The 24,681-nt window shown below is 40.4% G+C and overlaps 1 protein-coding gene across 4 annotated transcripts in view; it reads right to left on the reverse strand.

Moving 5' to 3' along the window:
• Positions 1–24,681, reverse strand: part of ldlrad3 (low density lipoprotein receptor class A domain containing 3) — a 79,235-nt gene that overhangs the window by 36,353 nt on the left and 18,201 nt on the right. For all 4 annotated transcript variants that reach the window (XM_068312932.1, XM_068312930.1, XM_068312929.1 and 1 more), the window contains one exon: positions 11,287–11,433. In XM_068312932.1, the coding sequence (XP_068169033.1) occupies positions 11,287–11,364 (78 nt within the window). In that variant the 5' untranslated portion in view covers positions 11,365–11,433. The remainder of the gene's footprint in view (positions 1–11,286; positions 11,434–24,681) is intronic.

Genomic DNA, 24,681 nt, shown 5'->3' on the forward strand with positions numbered 1-24,681 from the left:
TTTGAAGTGTATTATAATGAGCCACTTTTGTATAATGCGGTATACAGTGTGCCCTCGCGCATTCACACATCAACGCTCGCTGTTTCACCTCATCGTGAACTTTTGGTAGAAAGTCACGTAATACCGTACGCTCATTCTATTGGCTGACAGCACCCGGAAGTGCGCTATGTTCCATGTGCCTCGGACTTACGTGAGACACAAAAGTGCTTTAAATGGTCAATAAGAGTGTGGGAAAAGGTAATACAGATAGAAGGTGGTTTAATATCAGTATGGGGAGGGCTCATTAAATATCTGTTGGTCCACTCTGGCCTCTCTTAAAGGGACAGTAAAGTAAATTTTAAGTGACATACAGTGGTACCTCTACTTACGAAATTAATTGGTTCCGGAAGAAATTACGTAAGTAGAAAATTACGTAAGTAGAGACGCATTTTCCATGCAAATGCCCTAATCCGTTCCAAGCCCACAAAATTCCGACATTAATGTTTTATAAAGCATAAAAATGCATCAAAACATGTAACAAATACATGTTACGATTAGATTATTTCACAATAAATGAGAGTTGTGCATAATGTAAAAAACAAAGAATAAAGAATAATAGTGACGGTCATTTACCTTTCAACAGCTGTCCTCATTGTTTTTTGCCCTCTTTGGTTCATGCACTCATATCTCACGATGCCGAACAACAGAGTGAATTCCAGTCCTCCTTTTGAACTTCTCCAACCACCCACGCAATGCCTTAAACTCCTTAAATTTCCTTTTGTTTTAATAACGTGGCGATTGTACATGTTTTTTTCGGCCATATTCTTTGGCGAGATCAACCAAACGCAACCCTTTCTTACGCTGTTCTGTGATCTCTTGTTTTGTTTATACGGACAAAAAACTCTTTTCTCCATCTTTTCTTTTCCTCTTTTCTCTGTCATTTTCTTGGGGTCCATAGCGAATACGTACTCAAAAAGTTATTATATTTGCGCAAAACTATCACCACCTCACGGGTTGAGTGCCGAATGCCGAGACACTCCATAAGCACCGATCTAGCTCCACACAGAGGTGGAGTGGCATCCCTCTTAGCCAATGGGATGCCAGGAAGATATGTAATAGATAATAGCCAATGGCAGAGCAGCTATGAGAATATTGCGTTCACGAACCTGTGGGAGATTCAAGTATCAACCGATACTGTGTTTTTACATTACGTAAGTCTAAATTTCTTTCGTAAGTAGAGATAATATTTTCCTGCTGAGAAATTTCTGAAGTAGAGTCATTCGTAAGTAGAGGTATCACTGTATATGTTATTCATTATTATGAAAAATAGAAGAAAAAATAAATGTCAAAAAAGCTTAAAATCTGCCCCGCAGCAGCCTCCGCATTCAGTGGTCACGTGGGCGTCATACGTCACTGGCGAACAACTTAGCTTGGCAGCCATAAGAAACAATGCAATTCTAGACTTCTAGACTAACACCAAAAGTATCATGGTTACCTGCGCGGTGAACGGTTGTGCCAACAGAACAGCAAAAAGACACGGAGAGAAGGACCTGTCGTTCTTTAGAATACCTTCTGGGTAGGTATCGCGCCAAAAATGCTAACGCGCTAGCCCGTCCATATTATGTTAGCATTGAGCTAACCGCTATTTCGTACTATTGGACACAGTGAAATTATTCATGCATTATTCCTTCTGCAATTTTGAAATTAGATACAAATGCATTAACTTGTAAATCTTGCTACTCCTTTTGTAAGCACGGTTATTGGAGACAAAGGAAAGCAAAGCTGTCAATCTACAACTTGCCAAACACCATTATTAATACATTCAAAAAAAGAGGGAGGGCCATAGTGAGAGGGCACACTGATACACACATTTCACAGTAAGCCAACAGTTTGTTTTTTTTCTCTTTTCTGAATGCAATGTGTGGAACTGGCCTGCGCATAGGTTGGCACAGTGCCATCTCAAATGCCAGGGGTACACATTTTTCCCTCTACATACAGTATATTGTAGTAGGCTGATTTATGAGCTCTTTCAAGCTGCAGCGATTATGTGCAGCAAGGGGGCAGGGCTAGGCATAGCAACCACAAGGGTTTGGAGCACTCGTCTCCTGGATGAAATGTAATCCGCTGAATGCACGGCGAAGCTAGGGTATATTTCAGTATCTAGTCTGGGAAGCCTTTGTTTACCTGGACAGAAGAGGCCTTAACCACCCAAAGCTCATTTTGAATGGTATATCACATTCATAATAGACTAGGCAGACAAACAGACATGGCTTCAAGCTGTCACATAAAAAAGAAAATATATAAATACAAACTCTGGAGGGGGGGATTGAAATTCATCTGGCTTAGCACAAAGGCAACGGCATCCATTATTCTCCATTTGTATTTATTTAACTTGTCCAGCATTTCTGCTCTATTTATGGATCCTTTTGTTTTGTACCCAATTCTTTTGGAGACCCCTAATTCACTTCCTCCCTCACCTGAATTCTCATTATCACTTTGCCTGCTGGCTGCATTCATTTAACCCAGGGCTGTGTTCCAAGTTAGATCAAAAGTCACATGAAGGGCAAGCTCCAAAAGGGACATTTGTTGTGAGAAAGAGATAGTGCTTGTTGGAAGTAAATGGTTAATCTGCTCAGTTATATTTTTTTGGGTGCATCAACCTCCCCGGAAATTTACAGAGAAATTAAATGAAAAATTAAGTAGAGGGAGCAAAGCGAAGGAGGAAGCGATGGTAGTAACACAAGCTCAAACAGGACACATTAATGATCTATGAATGTGTCCCGTTTCCTAGCAAATCTTCAAATACCAATGTTAATCCCTGTGTGCTGAATCATTTCATCACCTCTTCCTCACTGTGCAGCCTGTAACCATCCACTTTATCCAGTCTTCATTCCTTCTGTCATTACTCTGTTTCTCAGTTTGAATGTTTTAGTTTCGTGTCAAATTTTTTCTCTCTTCCCTGCGTCTTTGTAGAAGTTGTTGACGATAAGCAAGCAGGGTGTTGGCCACCTTCCAAACAGCACTGAGCAGCACAAATGAAAATGAATGAGGTTAGCTGTTGAGTGGATTCCTTGAGGTAAGACTATCACTAGGAGGAAAAAAATGGGCCTGGATCCTAGTAAAACAAAGAGTTGGAGGACAAGCACACAAACAAAAGCTAAAGCACACATTTATGTTTATGCATTTATATGCATTTATGTTTCCTACATAATGACAAAAACACATACCATTTACACCGTGTGCCTCTTTTGACATTTGTTAATGAGGGTTTTTTTCGACAGACACTACTGATAAAAGATGTAAGATATTCCACTGTTAACGCTAAAAGTTCTTGTTTCATTGCTTATATTTTCTGGATTTTATGACAAAACTCAAATTTCAATCTCAAATATAACTTTCTAAAAAAAAAAAAAAAAAGAGGTTGAAGCAGACGATGGAGTCTAACACCATGGTATAATTTGTTTCTCTTTGAGGAAGCTGAAATCGAATAATGATGTTTGTCTCTTCTTTACATGATTTGAATCTCTTTTCATCTCACTTTTGATGAAACACTGGATGAATTTGGCATTTATGCTGGGCTATTTTCACCAGCAGAACTCCTGCTGCAGAATAGCATGTATGTTCTTCCCCTAACATGCACATCTAAGCTCCTTGCTACATTTTCTTACTCTCCTTGGCTCCCCAGAGAACAGAATAACTTATTTGGCAAGGGTCATGATGGGCTCGCATGATTGAGAGTGAAAGTGTGCGGAAACAGTAGAGGAAGAAACTAATAAGAAAGAAAACAGCAGGCAGTAAGCACTGTAGAACAGAGGCTCAGAAAGAGTGGATCCTGCTGAAGACTTCAAAGGTCTCTCTGACCTTGCTGAGCATTTCTGAGAGAAGAAAATCAATAGGTAATGCAGTCGGGGTGCAAGCAAGAAGGGCAAGGGTATTTTCAGTCCACAGGGCATGGGGTTCAAAATAATCATTGCTTAGATTTCAGTGTCTAACCCTGGCATGTTTGTTGTACAGTATAACAACATTCTGTGTACATGAAGAGGAACTGCAACCTTACAGAACTGCCTTCAACTCTACGCCATTTAGGGGCCATTGGCATTCTGCAAATCCATCAAACTTCATCTTAGATGCTTATCTACCATATGCTCAAAAAACAGCCAGTGTTCTGTCTGATAATAATCCTGCTGTAATATTCATCATAGAAGCTTGTGTGCTACTAAAATTGAATTGTTTGAAGTAGTGCAGCTTAGAATTATACTTTATTATAAAATGACAAGCTTTTATTTTTCTTCTGAAGTTTTCCCGGACCATTTTTTGAGCTCTTTTTTTTGCTATTGATTGAATAAGTATGTCTCTCAGTCTTACTGAGAAAACTACAAGAAAAAAAAAGAAATCCCTTGCAATTAATTACACCAACTCATGGGTCAGTCAATCATTGAACACATGATATGATCAAGTATAAATCACATTAAATCAGCTTGTGTTGAGCTTACCTTTCCTTCTATTATTGTTACATATCCTCTTCATTTCTAGTTAATCTTTTTTCCCTCAATTTAAAGGTTGTTTCTTGTCTGAATAAGACAAAAATAACCCAAACAAACCCTGACATGCTCCAGTGTTAGTCCCCATAAGTCCTCCATATCCTAGTGTTTGTACTTATTGTACATCATGTTCTACCAAGCATGCCCCTGGCAACACAAAGACAGGCAGCACAGACACTCAACAACAAATACTGTTTCAAGGAAAATGAACAACAGAATTAAAGGAGGTCTGTCAGCAGTACATGGCTCTGTCTCAGAGTCAGAGCAATGGTCAATGTCTTTATGTAAACATTCTTGGTAACCAGTTCCCACCACACTCTGGGGTTTGGTAGAACTGGTGGTAGAACACTTATATAATGTACTGTATATATTGTGACTGAGCTCTCGAAGAAGTCTTCTAGATATTTCACTACTGCTCTCAAGTAAAAATTAATTGTTGATAAGTACTTCATGGATTGGGAAATGAAATATTTTTTCCGAAGGTAAGTAAACAATAAAAACAAACCATACTGTAGATCTTCCTCTGGGCTATCCATTCAGTGTAGAAAGCAATAATGTGATAATATCTGGGTAATCCAATTAACTGACTTTATTTTGTTTTATTTACTTCATATGGAACTGACAAGATCAATAAACAGTGATTTAGTTAATGAAATCCCTATATTGTTATATCCTTTCTAGTTAAGAAGTATAAACAGACTTCAGTCTGTGTGGGCTTCTCATTTCCTGCCCTTCTTGTGAGTCTCACAGTAATTGGATAAAGCAGGCACAGAAGTCAATACAAATACAGGTTGACAGTCTGTATTTCACATTAAAAAAACATCAACACGATTTGGATCAAAATATATATTAGAAAATAAGTGTGCTTGATGGGTGGGATCATATGTTTCATAATTCTGCAATTGTCGAGAAGCTCAAAAGCAAAGTCATTTTCCATTCAGTGGTGCTAAATACTAGCATCTAAGAAACTCATATTATTATCAATGTCAAATAAACATCGTGCCCTTTATTGAGTTACCATCTCTAGACCCATCAGATTCAACTTTCACAAGCTTTAGGTCTTTAAGAGGTCCCTAATTAGTATCCCCGGAAAAATCAAGATTTTCTTTGTGTATTTATACAGAAAATGTGGTCTTCTAGAAACCAACATAAGACAGGCAAAGTCATTTAGAGGCCATTTACATAACTATTTCACCAAAAAAATGATTTAAGTACTTGTGGCCATTCATATACATAAGAACACTCATGTCAAAGACTGAAAATAGAACACAAAAGTAATGTCACAGGTAAAATGCACCTTATCTGAAAATGATGTCACAACCCAACCTCATACATACTTATTACAGCTCCAGTCATATGTACAGTACTTGTAAATGGACAGAAAAACAATGTCTGACCACCTAGATTTTTATTAGAGTTGCTGACTTCGGCTTATTTATGCTCCTCTAATGTTGATTTGCTTTGCTGTCCTTTGTCTTTCACCAAAATGGTTTTCTGTCCACTCTGTCTTTGATACATTTTGCTTCATGCAACGTGTCCACTCATCCTTTTTGCCCCACAATGAATCTCTCTTCTGCTCATACTCTATCCAGACAAGGGCAAAGAGGCTAATCCTGGCTCTGAGGCCCAGTACGCTCAGTCAGCTCTCCTCCCTCTCTCTGTCAGAATCCATTTGGTCTAACACCCTCCCAGGCTGTCATTATGGACACAAGAAAGTAGCCACCCTACTTTTGACCTCTTTGTGTGAATAATTAGTCAGCAGCCTGTCTCTGAAGATCCCTTAGATTTTCCAGCATATACAAGAATTTCCTCATCTAAAATTCAGCAAATTTCCCAAAAAGCAGTGTAGAGGTTATAATCCATACAAAAATTTGGACTTCATATAAGTGATCCTGGCATTGTTCAGCAGGACATTCATTCAATACAATGCATTTTTAATCCATTCCACAAATTTGAACCAGAGATACTGACTCTTCTTTCAGTGCAGACATTTATTTTAGAGTCAGTGAAAAAGTATTTACATGACTTGAACTGACCCTTGTGCTAGAGGGGACCGGGAGGACAAACAAACAACATAGAAGCAGCAGGGCTTAAGAGCAAAAGGAGAATACTGTCTGTTCTCGATGGTACAAACATGCACTTGCTATTTGAGAGACATTTTTTGACCTGTGAGGTGCAGCAGGTTGGAACACATCTACATGAAATAAATGAGTAAAGAACAGATGCAAGCAAATGCAGACATCATGTCTTTCTACTCTTAACTTCCTCACCCAACCATAGAACTAGGTCGACACAGTGCCAAAAAATGTGGAAATAACAATTTCTGAGGCAAAGCAAGAAAAAACATAGTTTAAAAAACAAAGATAAGTGCACGCATCAGTGGTTCTCTCTGATCTTTTCAGTCTGAATGGAATGATGCACCTCAGTAGGCATAAGTGAGCGGTTGTTTATATTCTTGCAAAATATATGTTTTATAGGTTTTTTCTATAGATACTCATTTGATTTCCATACGTTCTAACGTTTGATTTAGAGGTTAAACATGATTTGTTCTTCTCTTTGTCTCCGAGTTAGCAACATGGTTCCTTAACAGAAAATACTTATTGATGACACCAGGGTCATTTCCTCACACATGACCTGTAGCTCATGCCCTGCATTGAGATATTCCTTGGATCAGACCAACCCACATTTTGTGCTGACCAAACAAATGATTGTAGAAATGTGTATGCATAAAAAACAGGGAAGATAGAGGGGCTGATTGAAATAGACAAACTGTCCAAGCCTTACAAAGGTAGAGGGAAGGTGACTGCTAAAAATGCCAATTATATAACTATCTTGTTGTCCCATGCCACTTAAAATTGAGTAAGTAAGGGAAAAATATAGTCAAAACTGTTCCAAAAAGCTTCCATGTTGATGGGCAATTAAAACACAGCTCTTGGAAACCTCATGAGACGTGATCTCCTTATATTATAGATTAGGGAAACTGGAACATCCATTGATTTTAACACTGGCCTGCATCCAGTTATTTGATTCTGACAGACATTATCAGCTACACTGTTGCTCCTTTACAGGTCATGGCAACACCATGACCTGCCAAACTCTGCCTCTGATTGGTGTGACATGATGATGTTTCCCACATGGGCACTTTGCATTCCACCAAGAGTCCAAAAATATTCAATGTAGGTGGACTGGTCACTATAAATTGCTCACAGGTGTGAGTGTGAACGGTCATTCATCTCTATGTGTTGGTCTTATGTCTCGTCCAGGATGTACACTACTTCAAGCCCAATGGCAGCGACCACCAAGCCTTTACGTTCAAAGTTGCTTAAAGGGGTCATAATATGAGAAACACATTTTTCTGGTCTCTACTGATATATTGTGGTCCTCCCTAAGTCTCACAACTCCTAAAATGAGGTAAACACTGCAGCCCACCCACTGGTGAAACGGTGCTCAAACACGATCAGAATCAGCAAGAAGCAAGAACAGGAGTGATTTGCATAGCCCAGCCCCATCTGTGTGAGAACACTCCCCTCTTCCCGGATAAGGGAGTATTTATTCCCAAGATGAAATTTGGCAAGTCCAGTGGTAAGGTAGCAGTTTGTAACAATGACATAGCTCAGAGATAGACATGCACATTTCTCAGACGTTGGTTGTACAAATTAATAAGTGCTTACATTCTGCCCCAGTCAAAAAAAGAACAGAGGGGACTGTGGTTTCATTTCATTTACCAATGACACGTGCCAGCTCCGTTGCCGTTAGCCGCATCCTCCCCGTGTGAGGGGCGTGTAACAGGTGTTGACAGATGGAGCTCATTAGCATATAAAGGTGCAAGCACAGAAACAGCCTGTTCTCAGTATAGCTAATTTGAGTAACTTTTAGACTGCTGAAATTCAGGACCACAGATTAGTTTCGAATACAGTTTAGCTGGACATCTCACAGCTGTGTGAAATTGATTAAACAGCGTATAATATAAGACCTTTAAAAATAGAAATGGAAATTTAGATTATAAGAATAAAAGTGTAAATTCAAAGTTAAAGAACTAATAACTGAACTACTTTTATAATTATAAAGTATGGCTCAAGAAAATAATTTGAATAGACAGATTCTAGAAAAAGTGAAGTTTTCGATGCATTTTGAAGTCATCATTCAGTAGCTGTAATGAACAGCACTAGGTCATTGCATCCCAAAGGAACCTCGGGCTTCAAGAGTCTTGACTATGATCTATTGTTGATGAGGGATAACATAGACCAACCCTTAAATTTTAGAGGGAAAATTGGTGGAGATGAGGAACAAATAAGGTATTATTTAATTATTTAATTTTATTTTTTGATTATATTTTACTGTAGTAATCCCTGTAGGGAAATTATTAAACCACTCTAGCACTCTAGCACTCTATCTAATATGGTTCATGCTGTGCAATCATTCATTTACGACAAGTTCTGATGAATCAAAACCAGTTTACCCATGGATCACTGCTGTTACATAGAATCACAATGTGCTTGTATTTCCATTTAATGATTACTCTATAAATGGTTATGACATTAAAATACAGTTTCAAGGTTAACAATGTAAAACAAATATGTAATCAAAGTCACCTTCACCTGATGCAACTAGGTTGCTACCTATATTTAGAAATTCAATAAAATGATTGAACAAAATTTTTAAGGCTAAAAAATTTCAAGAAAATATGCAGAGTACAACGACAAACAAAATTTGACAATAGTCATCAACAATTCAAGTCAGAGGCAGATGGACCTGTCTTTCAAGACAACCTTTTGATTCTCTATATGCTCCATTTCACTTTGTGGCAACAGCTCCACTCTACTCAATTTTTTTGTTTTCATTACGAAAACTACAATGGTACTATGCTTTTAGTACTACCGCCATTTCAGTTACAATCAAGTTGAGCAGGTGCTAAAAGGTCGGTTAAATATTACAGACCACTGATGGGTCAACGCCTGGCACGCATGAAAAGTCCTGCACATCACAAATCAATGGCTGTTACACTCAAACAGCTACGTTAATGGCTGTGACTGGCAGACATTCCTCTTTTGAATGGTTGATGAAAGGACAACAAAAGGTGAATGAGAAGTTTTGTGATGAAGACTACACTCCAGCAGTTTTGTGCGGCATCCGGCTCCCTTGAGTCAGAGTACTCTCCTGTAATGGAAAACGACCTGCAGAAAAGAACCAAACATCAAGCTGAGTCAAGTTGAGAGCCATTAGTAATGGAAACGTGGCTTTAGTTGACTGTGTGATATTACGTTTGTTTGTGTGTAAAGGACGTGTCGAAGTATGATTTGCCTCGCAAAGATTTCATTGCCGCTGTCTGTGAGTTTCCAGGAATTGTGTCCTCCTTCTTCATCTCCCCCTCTAACTATTTTGTTTACCTCTCCTGTCTGTCTCTGTCAGTCCCAGCAGAACCTCTAATGGAGCCAGAGGTTGTCTGGAGATTTCTGCGAGTAGTCGCCGGAGATATCAACTGACATCTACCTATATACTTGAGGATAATAAGGCCCACTTATGCCAGTGCAAATAATGTAGACACTGACATACACAAATAGATTTCTGACAACCAGACAGGAAGCGTGAGAGTGATTCTTTATAACTTACTTTTATCTTTAGCAGTATAGCATGTAGTTTCAAAATGAAACTATATGAAGTTAGGTTGATTAAGGAAGTAACAATGATGAAACTGGCTTTTCAAGTTCCTATTTCTGACACAATTATTTAAAATTAATCAGAATTTAATTTTCATATTGCTTAATTTCATTTCATTTCAGAGTGATGACAACCTGAGGTACAGAAGCCACCCATATAATAAAAATATTAATATAATAGACTAGACTAAATAATACTTTATAGCACAACATTCCAAATTTCCTACGCATATATGACTTAAAATGACATAAGAGTTAAATAAGGTAAGAAGAGAGAAGAGTACAAATCTGTTTCTGTATGTGTGGCACAGGAGGACAGAACTAAATTGAAAAAGCAGTTTGCCTGTTCCCCCAACTGCCAGCATGAGACAGAGATGCAAGAAATTTCTGGAGGGGAAAAGAAAAAAAGAGAGGTGACAGACTGGAAGACAAAATACAAGTACTCTTTTTGGCAAGAAATTATCTGAGTAAAAATCTCTTCAAGGAGAGGGTTATGATTTTTCTAATTGAAAACAAGTGTCTGTGAAGCAAATGAAAAGCAAAAAGTGAAAAATAATCAGATAAGATACAAAAGGAGAGCAGAGAGGAGTAAAAATGTCAGTGCAACACAGAAAAGAATAGTTATTGTTTTTTTACATTTGTTGTTGTACAGTGTCAAAGTCAGACTCGTCTTTATATCCATCCCATCTGGCTGAGATGGGAAGAGAGGGATGAGTAGTCGAGCAATAAGATCAAAGTCCACTAGAAGTAAGGGTAAAAACAATTACTGTGGCCTTACAGTAGAATTATGAACACAGTGCTATTCCTGCATGCAGTAGAAATCCTACTTTTCTTTGATTGTAAGTAAGTTTTGCACTGATGCTAAACTGGGCCTGAGGTTCTAGCAGAGGAGGGTTACACAGTGTAGGGAGTTGGAAGTGGATTGAGGAGGTGAGTTCATTGAAATTGACCTTCTGGGTCTATGGATAGAGACAAGACACAAAGTACAACAACTTTGGATGGTGAGAGGATTTTGGCATATCAGCAGTTCCATCTCTCAACACGTTATCTAGCTTTGTTGTATTAATTTGTGCCAATGAACTAAAACAAAAAGTCTGAAGTGCACTTACGACAGCCTTTCTCGTCACTCTTGTCAAAGCAGTCAGGCAGTCCATCACACTGCCATCCACCTGGGACACACTTTCCATCGCCGCACATGAAATTTCCAGGAATGTTGCACTCTGTGGTGAAGTTATTCCCTGGGAGCAGCTGGCTCTCTGATTGAAAAACAGATAAAATGGTGGTGGGAGGGAGGAGAGGAAAACAAGAAAGAGAATTGACTATTAAAATCACACTCCATAAAAAACATTAAACAGGCAGAGCGAATCAGTCAAGATCGCCGTCTCTATTCCATAGATACTAATGTCTTGGATTCAGATGCACAGATACACAGACAGAGACCACAAATAAACACACTCAGCAGGAAGTGTGAGGCCTGAGCTAGTGAAGGGTATTTCAAGTTTATGCAGAGCAGCTGTGGTATAATGGACTGGAATGTGAAACGTGGCTCTTTGGCTGGGGTTTGACACTATGCAGTGAGAGGTTTCGTTCATAAACAAAAGCACAGGGCAGTAATGAGGAGTTTCAGATAGTCAGAGGGATCCCTTTTCATGCTGCAGATATAAAGTTCGAAGTGTAGGAGTTCTGGACTTTTAAGCCTAACAAGATTGTGGTTAACCAGTAAAATGACCAAATGGATCACATTATATCCCTATTTCTTACAACAACGAGTTATAAGAACTAATTAAAATTGTGAGACTTTAAATAAAGTCCATTCATTACAGTAATTAATTAATTCATTTTCCAAACCGCTTATTCCATTTAGCGGGTCACGGGGGTTGTTGGAGCCTATCCCAGTGGACTTAGGTGCATGTTGCAGAGAGATGCTTTCAGACACATTTCCAGTGCACTGCATAATTACACAAAAGATCACTCATACCTACGGACAATTTGGAACCAAGTGCATGTTTTTGAAGGTGGGATGAAACCTGAGAACCTGGAGAGAACCCACGCAGACATGAGAACCTACAAACTCTGCACAGAAAGGAATTGTTGAGAATTTCTATTTTACCATAGAAATAACCACAAAATGCATCTGCTTACACAAACATTGATAGCACAAAACTTAGTCCTTGTCTACCATATAATTTCTCTAAACATAGAAGTAAAGAGCACGCACAACACATAGATAACTGATACCTGAGAGTCAGGGAGCTGGTGAGCTCTTAAGTTCTCAAGGAGAACTGAACCCAGACACCATAAAGATCATGGTCAATGAATACTCTGATGATGAGCTCACCCTTCAACAAGAGTCTAAACCAAACACTATAAAGATCACGTTCAACAAACTTTCGGGGCTCTTCTCCAGAGGTTTGTTGCTGCGTCCGTTGGAGAGCCCATTGCTGTATCCTCACCGACTTGTAAACTGCTGAACTTCTCAGTAAACCTTGTTTGGAATAGGAGGAAACCTGGCCCCATCACAAGCAGGTGGGAGTGGTGACTTGAGATAGAACTAGACTGGGATCTTTTCCAAACTCTCACGTTGACATTAACAAAAGGTAAAGTGGAAGGAAGAAAAGACATGAGAGTAACACTTTCATATTTAGAGTAGTAATGGTATTTAAATGACCTCAAATGGTGATTATACATTTAAATGTAATAAATCACGACTTATGAACAATTCATCTTACATACAACCCCTTGCAACCAATTGTGTTCGTTTGTTAAGGACTACCTACATTTAACAGAATGCGAAGGAAAAACGTGTGCCAAAAACTGTCCTTTATGTAATATTGTAGCATTGTTAAATTTTTTGGCCAGATTGCCCATGCAATGTACAGGTGCGCTCCACTCAGGTTTAAGATGAGCACAGACCTGCATTCCTCCTTTGGTAGCGTAAACAGCCTTGTAGCTGGGGGTGGGCAGACCTTGTGTTTCACTTGGGGACCATTTCAATTCAATTTTCTATATACCTAATTCTGTTGTGTTATATAGCATTGACAGCGAGCTATTGATTAATGTGTTTATTTGTGCCACTGCTTTAAGCTTGTAAGTGCACCTGGCAGGTGTATTGATATTTGGTGCCCATTTAATTTCGATTTTGACCGGCACATCAATTCCAAAATGCCACTTATGTCTCTACTGCTGTTGTAAACAAGAGCTGTTAAGTTGGCATATCCTTCCAATGTCTCCAAAGAAGTGTAGAACAAATGTGTCAGTGCATGACACATAGCCTATCCTTTGGCGAGCCTGCAGAAGTTATTATGTTTAAAAAGCAACCTTAATATCTTGCTTCGACATAAATGTAAACAACATTTGCATAAAAATTACAATGTTAAAAGATGCAGCAAAACTTTATGAAAGATACATGCTTAAAATTTGGTGAGGCTAGAATGCAGTTTCTGCACTATCCTCTGCAAAAAAAATTAACAATATTGAGGCTCACCTTAAAAATAACATTTCTAGGAAAATGACTGCTTCAGAAAATGATTAGGGTCAGACATGGCAACAACTATTTTTCCATCATCAGTTTTATCAGGAGGATAATCGTGGAAAGCTCCAGCATGTATGATTGTTTTTATTTTATAAAAGTAATCACTTTTGGCCATTGGACTTGTTTAAGCAATCAATCAATTTTTCAATTTATCTGACCACAGTCACCCATTTCTTCTTCTTCTTTTCCTTTCAGCTAGTCCCTTCAGGGGTCGCCACAGCGAATCAATTGCCTCCACCTAACCCTGTCTTCTGCATCCTCTTCTCACACCAACTACCTTCATGTCCTCTTTCACTACATCCATAAACCTCCTCTTTGGTCTTCCTCTTGGCCTCCTCCCTGGCAGTTCAAAAGTCAGCATCGTTCTACCAATATATTCTCTATCTCTCCGCTGGACATATCCAAACCATCTCAGTCTGGCCTCTCTGACTTTATCTCCAAAACCTCTAACATGTGCTGTCCCTCTGATGTACTCATTCCTGATCCTATCCATCCTGGTCACTCCCAAAGAGAACCTCAGCATCTTCATCTCTGCTACCTCCAGCTCTGTCTCCTGTCTTTTCCTCAGTGACACTGTCTCTAGACCAAACAACAGCGCTGGTCTCACCACAGTTTTGTACACCTTTCCTTTCATTTTAGCTGAAACTCTTCTATCACACACCACACCTGACACTTTCCTCCACCCGTTCCATCCTGCCTGTACACGCTTCTTCACCTCTTTTCCACACTCTCCATTGCTCTGGACTGTTGACCTTTAGTACTTAAAATCCTCCACCTTCTTGATCTCTTCTCCCTGTAACCTCACTGTTCCACTTGGGTCCCCCTCATTCACACACATGTACTCTATCTTACTGCGGCTAACCTTCATTCCTCTCCTTTCCAGGACAAATCTCCACCTCTCTAGCTTCTCCTCCACCTGTTCCCTGCTCATAGTCCATGGAGATTCCTGTTTAACCTCGTCTGTCAACCTGTCCATCATCATAGCAAACAAGAAGGGGCTCAGAGCTGATCCCTGATGTAGCCCCACCTCCACCTTGAACTCCTCTGTCACACCTACAGCACACCTCACCACTGTCTTACAATCCTCATACATCTTCTGCACCATTCTAACATACTTCTCTGCCACTCCAGACTTCCTCATACAATACCACAGTTCTTCTCTGGGCACCCTGTCATAAGCTTTCTCCAGATCTACAAAAACAATGCAACTCCGTTTGGCCTTTTCTGTACTTCTCTATCAACATCGTCAAAGCAAATACTGCATCTGTAGTACTCTTTTTTGGCATGAAACCATACTGCTGCTCACAAACGCTAACTTATGCCCTTAGTCTAGCTTCCACTACTCTTTCCCATAACTTCATTGTATGGCTCATCAGCTTTATCCCTCTGTAGTTGCCACAACTCTGCACGTCTCCCTTGTTCTTAAAAATGGGCACCAGCACACTTTTGCTCCATTCCTTAGGCATCTTCTCATTATCTAAGATCCTGTTGAACAACCCAGTCAGGAACTCTACTGCCACCTCTCCTAGAAACTTCCAAACCTCCACAGGTATGTCATCAGGACCGACTGCCTTTCCAGTCTTCATCCTCTTCAATGCCCTCCTCACTTCATCCTGACTAATCTTTGCTACTTCCTGGTCCACAACAGTCACCTCTTCTAGTCTTTCTTCTCTCTCATTTTCCACGTTCATCAACTCTTCAAAGTAGTCTTTCCATCTTCCCATCACACTACTGGCACCTGTCAATAGACTTCCATCCCTACCTAATCACCGTAACCTGCTGCACGTCCTTCCCATCTCTGTCTCTCTGTCTTGCCAACCTGTATAGATCAGTCTCTCCCTCTTTACTGTCCAACCTAACATACAAGTCATCATAAGCCCCTTGTTTGGCCTTTGCTACCACTACCTTCACCTTACGCTGCATCTCCCTGTACTCCTGTATACTCTCCTCAGTCTTCTCAGTGTCCCACTTCTTCTTAGCTAACCTCTTTCTCTGTATACACTCCTGTACCTACTCATTTCACCACCAAGTCTCCTTATCTACTTTCCTTCCAGATGACACACCAAGTACTCTCCTACCTGTCTCCCTGATCACATTAGCTGTAGTTGTCCAGTCATCTGACAGCACCTCCTGACCACCCAGAGCCTGTCTTAACTCCTTCCTAAAAGTCATGCAACACTCTTCCTTTTTCAGCTTCACCAGAGTGAACCACCAGAGTCATCCTACACACCACCATCCTATGCTGTTTGGCCACACTCTCACCTACCACTACTTTGCAGTCACTGATCTCCTTCAGATCACACCGTCTTCTGGAAGAAAGTATTCACTATAGCCATTTCCATGCTTTTTGCAAAGTCAACCACCATCTGTCCTTCTGCATTCCTCTCCTGGACACCAAACCTGCCCTTCACCTCCTCATCGCCTCTGTTTCCTGCACAAACATGTCCATTGAAGTCTGCAACAATGGCAGCTCTCTCACTTCTAGGCATGCTCTACATCACTTCATCAAAGTCCAACCAGAATTGCTCCTCCTCCAGCTCACATCCTACCTGTCGAGCATACCACTACAACATTGAACATCACACCTTCAGTTTCTAGCTTCAGACCTTCAGCTTCTAGCTTCAGACCTTCAGTTTCTAGCTTCACCCACAGTCACCCATTTGACAAGCAAAAATCAAGTCTATGTACATTAAGCTCCAAGCTTTTTCATTCCACGTGTCCTACATAATTATTGCTGAATTCACTGCCTGGAGTCTTCGGTTCATATAAGCAATCCTCCTAAAATGCAAATTCATGTAAGGCTGTTAAGTCTAATGAATATTTTCAAACCAAAGCTCAGCATACCATCCTGGCATTGAAACATTAGTCTGGTCATAAAATCTACATTAATCTCTACAAAACAGATATGATAAGCATCAAAGGACAGATGGTGTCCACTTCCAAGGTATTTCTGGCTTTTGGACCGGTTAACTGGAGCTACAGTTCTTAACATGGAGAAAGACAATACTGTAATATTGTGTGGCTACTAAGGGAACCCAAACATAATATATGTAAAAAAAAAAGAAAAGAAAAGAGCAAATGTAACAAATGGGATAAAAATAGAGCAACATGACATGGAACAGCTACGGAGGAAAAACACAAGAAAAAAGTAAGAGGTGAAATACGGATGAGTACTTGGAAAGGAGAATCCAGTACATACAAAATACTTTTTAAAAGGATAAGTATAGTGTGAGTGAGTTATTTGTATCCAATTCAATACCAAAAAGACCAAAAATCCTCATTCAGTAACTGCAGTCAGAATCATTGACCAAAAGCTCAATCCTGAGGACATTCTCTAAACGCTCACTTTAAGTCTTATATAAAAAAATTAAGAGTAATTCCAGCCCTGATTCTGATTAATCTAATTGATTTCTGGCTTACCTCCAGGAGGTAAGAATACAGATGCTTCACTTTTTTGAACATATGCATTTAAATAAATAGTGTACAAACAGTCATTTTTTATTGAAATCAAATCACTTATAAAAAACTTAAATAAGTCTTTCGCCTTGAGCATAATAGGTCAGTGCTGTAAAACAGCTTGGATATTACTGTTTTAAACCCATATTTTTCTGCAGCCTCGAAAGTCTGACCTGCTTCGATCAACATTCTAGGTTTGAACTCGGGTTGAAATAGAAGCAGAAAATATTGAGCTGCATTTCTTTTTAATCAATAAGGTATAATTTAAAGAAGTATGACGATAAAGTATAATGTTTATTGAAGGAGGTTGCTGAAGTCTCCTTAGGTGAAAAAGCACCCACACAAGACATAGGCTTTTTGTCCTCAGTAAGACACCAGACTGCATAAAACAGTCTCAGATGAGTTATGTAAGTCACGAGGGAATCACAATACAGCCTGAAACCTTCCCACATCAGTAGGAAGGTTCTTGTATTGAAGGAGAAGGGAAGAATAAAGTGTTTTCAGAGTCAAGGATGGAAACAAATCTTTCAATTACGCACAAATCTTATTGGGTTGCCTTTACAAACATGCGGGGAGGTGCAGCAGGATAGGTATGGGGGTGATTGGATAGCATTATATATTTGTGTGCGTGTACGTGTGTGTGTGTTGGAAACAGACAGAGAGCTTCCTCATTAGCTCCACTCTAATACGTCTAATACAAATAAGCACTAATATAAAGAACCTGGCCTACACCAATTAAAAAGCCATCACAATGCAAACAGACACACATCATGAGCAAAGCAGAGAAACAGATTAAATAACGCTGTACTGGGAGGAATAGAGAAACAAATAGTCACACACCGAAAGAGAAGTGAAGCATGAATATTGTGATACTGGCTACATTTAGCACTGTGACTGGGATTCTGAGTCACAGCTCAAAAGACACAAGCACCTCGCACCTGCCATGTACTTGTGGTGTCAATGGTGGAGTTATGTCCTTGGCAACAATGCTAAATAGGAAACAGAGACAAAGTCAAAACAATTGTAATTCAAAATATATTACTTAAGTGAAATCATTATCACTCTCTGGGTAAATAACCAAACCAAAACTCTGTAGAATACCCAAGTGAATAGTGGTGAAGAAAGCACTAAACAAAAGACCATTATGAATGCAGTGAGGACATTTACAAAAATAACACGATTTACAAGTCAAATAATTACATTAATACTACATTAACATATTTAACGACAAAGGAAAGTGGCTTAACTAGATGTATGTGGACATTAAAATTAACTTTTTATTACATAGGCAGCGCAATGAACAAAAATAGTAAGAGTCCAGACAATATTACAAACTGTATGAGTGTTTCTTTATTAGTGAGTCTGAAATCACTTTTCAACAGCTGCAGACAGCCATTCCCTTATTAACCACCGATATTTATCAATACTAACCTAGTGGAAAATAATGGACTATTTTGTCACTAACTCAACTTCAATGAAACATAAATACAACAATGGGTTTTCTACATTTGGTTTGCAACGCATCAAAAAATAGTATGCAAGCACATACCAAGCAACACACACACGCATGCACACACGCACACACACTCATATGGATAAAATTCACCTGCAGTGCCACACTTAGTGAAAGTAAGGTGTCTTTTTCTTTCTTCAAGTGTAGTGAGGTTCATTAAACATGAGAATATCAACGACAAACATCAACACTGCCCATACTTGTCACCATCAGATTAAGTGCTAATTTAACAGTCACTATATCACAAGACATCTGTATTAAGATTTTTGTTTTCAGAAGCACGACTGACGGCCCAAACAGTGCTGGAAAGCATTACCATGGTGAAACTAAAAGTAATGAGACCATATCATATTAGCCTCTGCTACACTAAATGTCTTTATTGCAGTGAGGGCTGTGATGATACAATTTGATATGCAATCCCACTTTTCTCTGTGCCAAAAGCACAAAAATAAGAACGCGTGCTCCGATTCAGGTTGTTTGACATTTTAATACCCATCAAATGCTGCTGGCTTTTTAAGAGATTGGTATTATAACAGAGATGTGCAGGTCATTTGTTGTATTTGTTGGAGGTCAAGAGATGATGCTGTACAAAACTGCGCTGTTAAACTGTAATGCACTTTTCTCCTGATGAATTTGTTATTGATTGATGTTGTGATTTAATGCATAGCCCACACAACATAGACCAACACAACCCCCACCACAATACATCTGGTCCCACCTTGAAAAGATTGTGTACATGGGGCTATTGTGAAGCAAATGCACATCATAACTTCCAATGAATGAAGGGCATGTTAAAGTGTATGTTTCTGTGGAGGGCTACTGACTTTGCCTGAAGAGAGTTGGATCAGAGTAGAGGAGTGATCATGTGTCATCAGTCTGAATATTTCAACTATTTCTGCATAATGAAAATGTCTGTGGAATTCATGCATTTTACTTCTATCAGAATAATGCGCACAGATGTACAGTATATAGAGAGACAAGTATAGGCACAGTGGGAAAGGCATTCTTAGCAAGAAAGTTAAACAAAAAGCTGTATGGTAGCTGCTGAAGACAGCAAAATAAAGTTTAACTAGCGAGAACCTGTGGAAATTCCTTGATAAAACAAAGACGAAGGCCGCTTTGGTGTTACAGTCCGGCCATCCGGGTAGATGCCAGCTTTTGTGAGTTCGGTCCTGGTGAATAAAGCATTGGGGTTCCCCACACGACAATGTGAGGTCCATCACAATCAAATATATAAACCCGTATGTTTGACAAAGACAAAACGGCTTCAAGACATGGACAAATGTGAAGACCGGAGCTAACTTGGCTAGCAGCCCGAACTTCCAGGTAGATGCCAGAAACGTGACAGCGTGAGGTTTTCAAGTGAGCTTATTCAAATATAGGTGGGGAGATAATTATCCTGTCACTCAAGGCAGTAGTGAGGAGAGCAAGAGCCCCACCCCCCATCATGCTGACCTTCTACGGAGGCACCATCGAAAGCATCCTGACCAGCTGCATCACCGGTGGTATGGCGCCTGCACCATTTCCTGCCGCAAGACCCTGCAGCGCATTGTGAGAGCAGCTGAAAAGATCACTGGTGTCTCTCTCTCTTCCCCTTACAGACATTTATAACACCCACCTCACCCGCAAAGCTATCAGCATTGCAGGTGATCCCAACCACCCTTCTCACAGACTTTTCAGCCTGCTGCCATCAGGTAGGAGATTGCAGAGTCTGCGGCCAGAACCAGCAGGCTCAAGGACAGTTTGTTTCACCAGGCGGTCAGGAGGCTCAACTCCATCCCTGCTCTGCCCCCTGCCACAGCTCTGAACTCTACCCACACCCTGCTCTGTCTCCTCCCCAGCACCTGACTACCAATCTTTCCCTCCCCCCCGTCAAGTCAGGGACTGTGCACACCTCACTTCCCCTATGGGATTAGAGTGTATAGAGATGTTAACCATCCCTTGTGTTTGTCTTATACTTTGTGCTGCCTGATGTACTGTCTGTGTTGTACTGCTTGTTGCACTGCCTGTATTGTACTGCCTGTTTTGTCCTGCCTGTGTTGTACTTTGACTTGTGTAGCAACACTGCTTTCTCCACGTCACATGACACACTATTCTAAAAACTAAAGGCATAGATGTTTCAGCACACGCACCGACATCCACCATTGAATCCCGCTCCCGCCAGGATGCCACCAGGAGTGTGAGCTGACGGTGGGAGGTGTCAGCTCACCTCCCAGCCACTGCCGAGGTGCCCTTGAGCAAGGCACCGTCCCCCCTACAAGCTGCTCAATTGGGGCGCGTTCCAGAAGCCGCTGCCCGTCACTCTGCCTCCCTGATGTGTGTTGTTTGATGTGTACTAACTGCATGCTTGCAGGCCCCTTTGTGTGCTGTGTTCAGGGGGCCTGTCTATACATTGATTGTTAAAAAGAACTAACACAACAGCATGTATTGAGTGACTGTATAATTTCCCTGCGGGATAAATAAAGTATACTTCTTCTTCTTGAGGAAATGACATGGGAAAAAGAACCTGTTATTGCACTGCATGAATCAAAACATACAAGACAGACATGGTTAAAATGAATCATGACAGTGTTATGTGAGAAGTTTGGCTGTCTGTGTTTGCTGGTTACTGTCTATTGATCAGATCAGTGGCTCTACAGCTGGGGAGGAACACAATGCCAAAATCCACCTGAAGGCATCTCCATATTTGCAGATTTGGGACTTTTGATGATCAATCAATCAACTTTTATTTATTTAGCGCGTAATCACATCTGAAGATATTTCAAAGCACTTAACAGATAGAAAGCCATTGAGGAAGAAACTCAGGGCAGGACCCAGTCTCTGGAGGGTGGTCATCTGCCTTGACCTGTTGGTTGGGAATAAGAAATACCCTGGGGACAGATAGGTAAATAGAGAGAGAGAGAGAGAGAGAGAGAGAGAGAGAGAGAGAGAGAGAGAGAGAGAGAGAGAGAGAGAGAGAGAGAGAGAGAGAGAGAGAGAGAGAGAGAGAGAGAGAGAGAGAGAGAGAGAGAGAGAGAGAGAGAGAGAGAGAGAGAGCGAGAGAGAGAGAGAGAGAGAGAGAGAGAGAGAGAGAGAGAGAGAGAGAGAGAGAGAGAGAGAGGAGAGAGAGAGAGAGAGAGAGAGAGAGAGAGAGAGAGAGAGAGAGAGAGAGAGAGAGAGAGAGAGAGAGAGAGAGAGAGAGAGAGAGGAGAGAGAGAGAGAGAGAGAGAGAGAGAGAGAGAGAGAGAGAGAGAGGAGAGAGAGAGAGAGAGAGAGAGAGAGAGAGAGAGAGAGAGAGAGAGAGAGAGAGAGGAGAGAGAGAGAGAGAGAGAGAGAGAGAGAGAGAGAGAGAGAGAGAGAGAGAGAGAGAGAGAGAGAGAGAGAAGAGAGAGAGAGAGGAGAGAGAGAGGAGAGAGAGAGAGAAGAGACCAGATTGAATATTGAATGTAATGTCCATAGTGAGCTGTGAGGGCGGGCTATCCAGGTTTTTGGATTTCCTGTCTTCCAGGAAATGATGAGGATGAAAGAGCAGATTTACTTGTAATCTGTTTCAATAATTTATTGAAGATAAATCAAGTCACCAATTTATCACAGGGCCACACAGAGACAAAAAAACCCATTCACGCTCTACAGTCCAATTTAGAGTAACGTGTTCACCTATGTTGCATGCTTGTGGTGGTAGAGGGAAACCAGAGAATCTGGAGAGAACTCAGGCAGACACAGGGAGAATATGAAAACTGCACAGAAAGAATCACGTGCAATTGAATCAAGGCCCTTCTTGCTGCACCACACAGTGCACCTCAGTGTGGTGCAGCAAGAAGGTCTGCCACTCTGAATGAGATCCTCACCAAGAAGTTTTATGTATACTTCGTGTTTGAAACTGTGGAATTAGAAAACTTAGACTAATACAATTAAAAAAGGGGGGGGGGGCAGTGGCTCAGTGGCAGAGTGGGCGGTAGAGTGGATCATCCTATGATCAAAGATCGGCAGTCTGATTCTTGGTCCCGCCCAAAAATACCCGGAGTGTGAGCTGACAGTGGGAGGTGTCAGCTCACCTCCAGAGCACTGCCGAGGTGCCATTGAGCAAGGCGCCATCCCCTTTACAAGTTGCTCATTTGGGGCACACCATATTGGAGCTGCCCGTCACTCCATTGCATGCCTACAGGCCCCCTTGTGTTTGTGAGCGTATGCTACAGGGGCCGGTAGTCAATAATATGTATGCATGCGTTTGAACTACTGACACTCCAGTTATTAAAATAGCAAAAGCAGGAAAGCATTAAAAATTGCATCACCAAAATAAAACCCATATGATCACCAAGATTACCTGTTTGCTTGCTGAAAGCACATTTCACCACCTTGGCATAAGGAATCCAAGATCCTACCATAAATAATGCTTCAACAACAGCCAGACAGAAGTTCATTCTCAACAAGATCACAGCACTGGTCAGTACTCCCAGGTGGGGAAGGCAGCCCAATCACCCTGCATGCATTTGGAGAGGAACAAACAGCGGATCAGAAGCTTGTCCTCTCTGTAACCTGAGGCTGGATTAGCCACCATTCCGACAAGTGAAAGCAAGGCAATTGTTTGGATTTGGGACTAAGCATTTTGCTGTAAAATAGAATAAGGACACGGACTTTCAAGACGGAAAGTCACAGTAAATTCCGCAAAATGTAACACAGGTTCTGTACAGTTGGATTTATGTATGGACTCTCAGAATTGACACCAGTAAATGAAACACATTTTAAAATTTGTGGAATTTACTTCCATTCTTTCTTTTATGGAATGGCTGACTGAATATGAGGAAAATGTGGTGAAATATTCTTACAGATTTGTTATCTCAAAGCATTCATTATACAGCACTTATTTTCCTTCTGCTGCTTTTGGACCTGCTCTCTTGAGCTCATCTCAAACACAGCTGTTTTCATTCACTGTGCTCCAGTAAAGAAGTGCTTCCCAACCTTGTTTAGCTTGTGGCATTATTAGTCATTGAGGGGAAACTGTAATTTCTCAAATCTCCCTTGGAATATTCTAAATACACACAGACTCGCACATACACACACGATCCACACATAATTAAGCAGGCTGAACTACATGTATTTGCCTGAAATGATTGATGAGGCTTTATGGGATTTGCAGTGTCTGCCAAGGTTTATGATGCCATATAACATGTATTGAAGCACAATGCACTTTACAGAATGATGAAGTGTCTGTGCTTTGCCGTTGTTTTAGCCACCATCATATTGTTGTCCTACTGCAATGAGTTAAGTGCTCAGTTTTTCACTTCCCTGATGAAACAGTGCTCTCTTGCACTTGCATTAAGCGTTTTCAGCATTTGCTAAGGTCAGAAGGAGGCACTGTAATGACATATGAATAAAATGTAAAATGTCTTAAGAGTCAAACATTTTTTCAAACAGTATCGGTGACTGGAAAGCATGTCGAAAGGAGGGGCACAGACAAACTCATTTAAAAGACAGCTTCGTGTGAGAGGTTGCATTATTGATGGTGCATCTATGGGCTGAAATAATACAAAAGTGGTTAGAGTGAGATGGAGGGAAAGAGGGAATGAGAGAAAGAGAGCAACAGTGAAAGGGAATAGCAGTTTGCAAAGTGACACTAATGCCAGAAAGCCAAGTTGTTATTTTTTCAACAACACCAGCTGTTCACTGCTATAGATGTGAATATTTTACACACGTAGGAAGACATAAGAGATACTGCAAAGAAAATCAGAGCATGTAGCCTTAGAAAGAAGAGGAAGTTCAGAGTGGGTAGACACATACTTTGGAACTTGTAATATCTGTATATTACATCCACACGTTTAGATTGAAATTTCTGTTGGTCCAATGACAATGGATGCAAACACATATAAACATATTTTAACTTAAAGGCAAAAAATTGTAAACAAATGGAAAAAATGAATGAATATTTCTCTCCTATGAATGGAGCTGCAGAAAGCTGTTGCTATACATTTCTATTGTATGTTTTTAAGCTCTCTGTTAATTACTCTAGCTATAGTATTTCTGTTC

The sequence above is a fragment of the Antennarius striatus genome, chromosome 4, assembly GCF_040054535.1.
Source record: "Antennarius striatus isolate MH-2024 chromosome 4, ASM4005453v1, whole genome shotgun sequence".
NCBI lineage: Eukaryota > Metazoa > Chordata > Actinopteri > Lophiiformes > Antennariidae > Antennarius > Antennarius striatus.